This window comes from Camelina sativa, chromosome 11 (assembly GCF_000633955.1).
Source record: "Camelina sativa cultivar DH55 chromosome 11, Cs, whole genome shotgun sequence".
NCBI classification, from domain to species: Eukaryota; Viridiplantae; Streptophyta; class Magnoliopsida; order Brassicales; family Brassicaceae; genus Camelina; species Camelina sativa.
Genome location: NC_025695.1, coordinates 49,312,963 through 49,317,107, shown reverse-complemented (window position 1 = coordinate 49,317,107; position 4,145 = coordinate 49,312,963). Strand labels below are relative to the sequence as shown.

Genomic DNA, 4,145 nt, shown 5'->3' with positions numbered 1-4,145 from the left:
TTGTGGCAAAATGGTTTGAATGGAATCTTAGCTGATCAAATGGGACTTGGAAAGACAATTCAAACGATTGGTTTCTTATCACATCTGAAAGGAAATGGGTTGGATGGTCCATATCTAGTCATTGCTCCTCTGTCTACTCTTTCAAATTGGTTCAATGAAATTGCTAGGTACTCTCTTGACCATTATTGTTTGTATAGATGCAAGGCTTTGGGGTTTTCGTTAAAAGTTTTCTTCCCCTTTTTTAACAGGTTCACGCCTTCCATTAATGCAATCATCTACCATGGAGATAAAAAACAAAGGGACGAACTCAGGAGGAAGCACATGCCCAAAACTGTTGGTCCGAAGTTCCCTATAGTTATTACATCATTTGAGGTCGCTATGAATGATGCTAAAAAAAATCTGCGGCACTATCCATGGAAATATGTTGTGATTGATGAGGTAAGTTTCTGGATTGGCTAATGTTCTAGGCTTTGCAGGTGAAAATTATCCTTCTAAATTATATTTTTGTTCTTGTATCTTATAGGGGCACAGGTTGAAAAACCACAAGTGTAAATTGCTGAGGGAACTAAATCACTTGAAGATGGAGAACAAACTTCTGCTGACAGGAACACCTCTGCAAAATAATTTGTCTGAGCTTTGGTCACTGTTGAATTTTATTCTGCCTGACATCTTTGCATCACATGATGAATTTGAATCATGGTACAAACATGGTTCTTTTCTATTATTATCCCTAGTTAGTACGTTGTCTTCTGATGTTGGCAGCTTTTTGACATTTATTCTTTACAGGTTTGATTTTTCTGATAAGAACAGAAATGAAGCAACCAAGGAAGAAGGAGAAGAGAAAAGAAGAGCTCAAGTAAGAACTGTTGTGGTCAATGTTGCTATATTTCTTTGATTGTATATGTCTCATGCAATTGAGTAAAATTTTGTCTAGGTTGTTGCCAAACTTCATGGTATACTACGACCATTCATCCTTCGAAGAATGAAATGTGATGTTGAGCTCTCGCTTCCACGGAAGAAGGAGATTATTATGTACGCTACAATGACTGATCATCAGAAAAAGTTCCAGGAACATCTCGTGAATCGCACGTTGGAAGAACATATTGGTGAGAATACTATCCGTGGTACTGGTTCTTCTTTGTTTTTATGTTTTATGTTTGATTATGTCATTTTTTGCATTGCTTTTATCGTCCCTTAAACTTTAGGTCAAGGCTGGAAAGGAAAGCTTAACAACCTGATGATTCAACTTCGGAAGAACTGCAACCATCCTGACCTTCTCCAGGGACAAATTGATGGTTCATGTATGTTAATGTGCCTCTTAAGAAACACTGAGAAAAAAAAAACTTCTGTCTTACTGATCTGTATAATTGTTTCATTTCTTTGCAGATCTTTACCCTCCAGTTGAACAGATTGTTGGACAGTGTGGGAAATTTCGCTTATTGGAGAGATTGCTCGTCCGGTTATTTGCCAAAAATCACAAAGTATGTTCCACAAAGCCATTGCTTGTAGCCCATTTCCCTTAAGAACTACTCTGATCCATTTGCTGGTGACCAGGTCCTAATCTTCTCCCAGTGGACGAAACTTTTGGACATTATGGATTACTACTTTAGTGAGAAGGGGTTTGAGGTTTGCAGAATCGATGGCAGTGTGAAGCTGGATGAAAGGCGAAGACAGGTTTCTCTTGTGCTTATGCTGCTTTTTCTTTGCTATATGCATTTTTCTGAGGTCTCTCTCTCTCTACCTTGAAACAGATCAAAGAGTTCAGTGATGAGAAGAGCAGCTGTAGAATATTTCTCCTCAGTACCAGAGCCGGAGGACTCGGAATCAATCTTACTGCTGCTGATACATGCATCCTCTACGACAGCGACTGGGTAATCAAATCAGTTAATTTTCTATGAAGGAATTCTTTCTCTTTCGTGTTATCTCCAACTGTGTTTTGTCTGATCTCCAGAACCCTCAAATGGACTTGCAAGCCATGGACAGATGCCACAGAATTGGGCAGACAAAACCTGTTCATGTTTATAGGCTTGCAACGGCTCAGTCAGTAGAGGTAAAACTCTTTTATTGTTCATAGAAAATTGTAAATCTATCTTTAACTCCAAACTAGTGAGATTGTTGCCTCATGAGATTGGTTTATGGCATTTGGACAGACCCGGGTTCTGAAACGAGCGTACAGTAAGCTTAAGCTGGAACATGTTGTTATTGGGAAAGGGCAGTTTCATCAAGAACGTGCCAAGTCTTCGACACCACTAGAGGTTTTAGATTCTATATCGATACCCAATCCTTTTTTAAATTCTACTTAATAAAAGAACGATCTTATATTAAAATCTTGAACCAAATAAATACGCAGGAAGAGGACATACTGGCGTTGCTCAAGGACGAAGAAACCGCTGAAGATAAACTGATACAAACCGATATAAGCGAGGAGGATCTTGACAGGTTGCTTGACCGGAGTGACCTGACGATTACTTTACCGGGAGAGAAACAAGCTGATGAATCTTTTCCAGTGAAGGGTCCTGGTTGGGAAGTGGTTCTGCCTAGTACTGCAGGAGGAATGCTTTCTTCCCTTAACAGTTAGGACCATCATGGCATGCCTTAAAACCACTTCGGTGTGTTTTTTTTTTCCGGGAAGATTACCGGTTACTTGTGGCTGAAAGGATTCGATCATTAGAGGGGCTCGGAAGTTTTTGTAAGTTATGAAGTCACTTAAAACCCTGAAACATTAGAGTTAATGGTGATTAGCTCTTCAGGATGACTAAAAAAATTGGCCCTCTAATTTTGCAATTGCGGGTAGAAATATTTTTTTTTGGTTATAATGCAATATTGGCTTATGTAAAATTATTGTCTCTTACGCAAGTTATGTGATCTTGTGTTTTGATTTGTGCTTTCTTCAACACATGGTGATTATTATAAACACAACAATGACAGGAAAAACAAAAAAAAATTGAAAATAAACTCCGATGCCGGGAATCGAACCCGGGTCTCCTGGGTGAAAGCCAGATATCCTAACCGCTGGACGACATCGGATTTGATGTTATAGTGTCATATTAATACTTCCTTGATACTTGTTGTTTTCTATGTTTTAATGGTCCCAAAACTGAACACGAGACGCCGACAAAAATAAATTGGGCACCAAAAATATGTATGAGGGTATTATTGACAATTTGACCATCACAAGAAGAGCCTAAAGGCTAATCTTAAGTTAGTAAAGTAACCGGCTTAGCCGTAATTACCGTGTGAGAATAAGGGTAGAAAGGGAATTAAAGAGAAGTCATCATCGTTTTCCATTTTTCTTATTTTAAGCGCCTCGGTGGCTATCTCTCACTCCGTTCGCGTCCTCCTCTTTAAGGGAACCTCCCTCTTCTACGCCCAAAACAACAAACTACTAATTCGTATTCTCTCCTCATTTCTTCTTACGGCTTTGCATCGAAGAAACTGATCCGCTTGTGGAATCAACAACAACAACAACAAAGATGTGGCGCTGCGTCTCTCGTGGCTTTCGAGCTCCTTCTTCAAAGACCTCTTCACTCTTTGATGGCGTCTCTGGATCTCGCTTTCCCAGATTCTTCTCCACCGGTTCCGTACGATCTCTCTTCCTTCTCCTTCCGTTTATTTCAATTTCCCTATTCGATCTTATGTAATTCATGATTCATAGTTTTGTCCGCCATCAAAATTAAAATGCGTTACTAGTAGTAGTCGAGCAAATTCTGAGAATCGGAGCCTTGGTTGATTTTGATCGATTCGGTTTGTGGTTTTGTTTATTTGTGTTACCTATTGAGCAGACCGATACGAAATCCTCTTACACGATAGTGGATCACACCTACGATGCGGTTGTTGTGGGAGCTGGTGGTGCTGGACTTAGGGCGGCGATTGGGTTATCGGAGCATGGCTTTAACACGGCTTGCATTACTAAGCTATTCCCCACCAGGTCACATACTGTCGCTGCTCAGGTATTGTTTTGTTACGATCCTCTGTCTATGATTCGATTTTAAATGGAGTTTGGTTTCTTTGAGATTTGAGTTTTATGATTTGGAAAAAAAACTGTTGTGAAGGGTGGTATTAATGCTGCACTGGGAAATATGTCCGAAGATGACTGGAGATGGCACATGTATGACACTGTCAAAGGAAGTGACTGGCTAGGTAAT

The 4,145-nt window shown here is 39.8% G+C and overlaps 2 protein-coding genes and 1 non-coding gene across 6 annotated transcripts in view; 2 read left to right on the top strand and 1 right to left on the bottom strand.

Annotated features, from left to right (window-relative positions):
* Positions 1-2,853, top strand: part of LOC104727356 (ATP-dependent DNA helicase DDM1) — a 5,312-nt gene extending 2,459 nt beyond the window's left edge. The window contains exons 6-17 of one of the 3 annotated variants that reach the window (XM_010446439.2): positions 83-167; positions 249-438; positions 524-699; positions 787-856; positions 935-1,124; positions 1,206-1,301; positions 1,387-1,481; positions 1,555-1,674; positions 1,752-1,871; positions 1,952-2,050; positions 2,151-2,255; positions 2,351-2,853. In XM_010446439.2, the coding sequence (XP_010444741.1) occupies positions 83-167; positions 249-438; positions 524-699; positions 787-856; positions 935-1,124; positions 1,206-1,301; positions 1,387-1,481; positions 1,555-1,674; positions 1,752-1,871; positions 1,952-2,050; positions 2,151-2,255; positions 2,351-2,578 (1,574 nt within the window). In that variant the 3' untranslated portion in view covers positions 2,579-2,853. Of the gene's footprint in view, positions 1-13; positions 168-248; positions 439-523; positions 700-786; positions 857-934; positions 1,125-1,205; positions 1,302-1,386; positions 1,482-1,554; positions 1,675-1,751; positions 1,872-1,951; positions 2,051-2,150; positions 2,256-2,350 lie in introns of all 3 variants that reach the window. The other 2 variants (XM_010446438.2, XM_010446436.2) reach the window with 2 other exon arrangements.
* TRNAE-UUC lies at positions 2,956-3,027 on the bottom strand. Its single transcript has one exon. It is a non-coding gene; the product is annotated as a tRNA-Glu (tRNA).
* The window catches only part of LOC104727355 (succinate dehydrogenase [ubiquinone] flavoprotein subunit 1, mitochondrial), a 5,750-nt gene continuing 4,906 nt past the window's right edge, over positions 3,302-4,145 (top strand). For both annotated transcript variants that reach the window (XM_010446435.2, XM_010446433.2), the window contains exons 1-3: positions 3,302-3,581; positions 3,783-3,950; positions 4,053-4,140. In XM_010446435.2, coding sequence (XP_010444737.1) covers positions 3,474-3,581; positions 3,783-3,950; positions 4,053-4,140 — 364 coding nt within the window. In that variant the 5' untranslated portion in view covers positions 3,302-3,473. The remainder of the gene's footprint in view (positions 3,582-3,782; positions 3,951-4,052; positions 4,141-4,145) is intronic.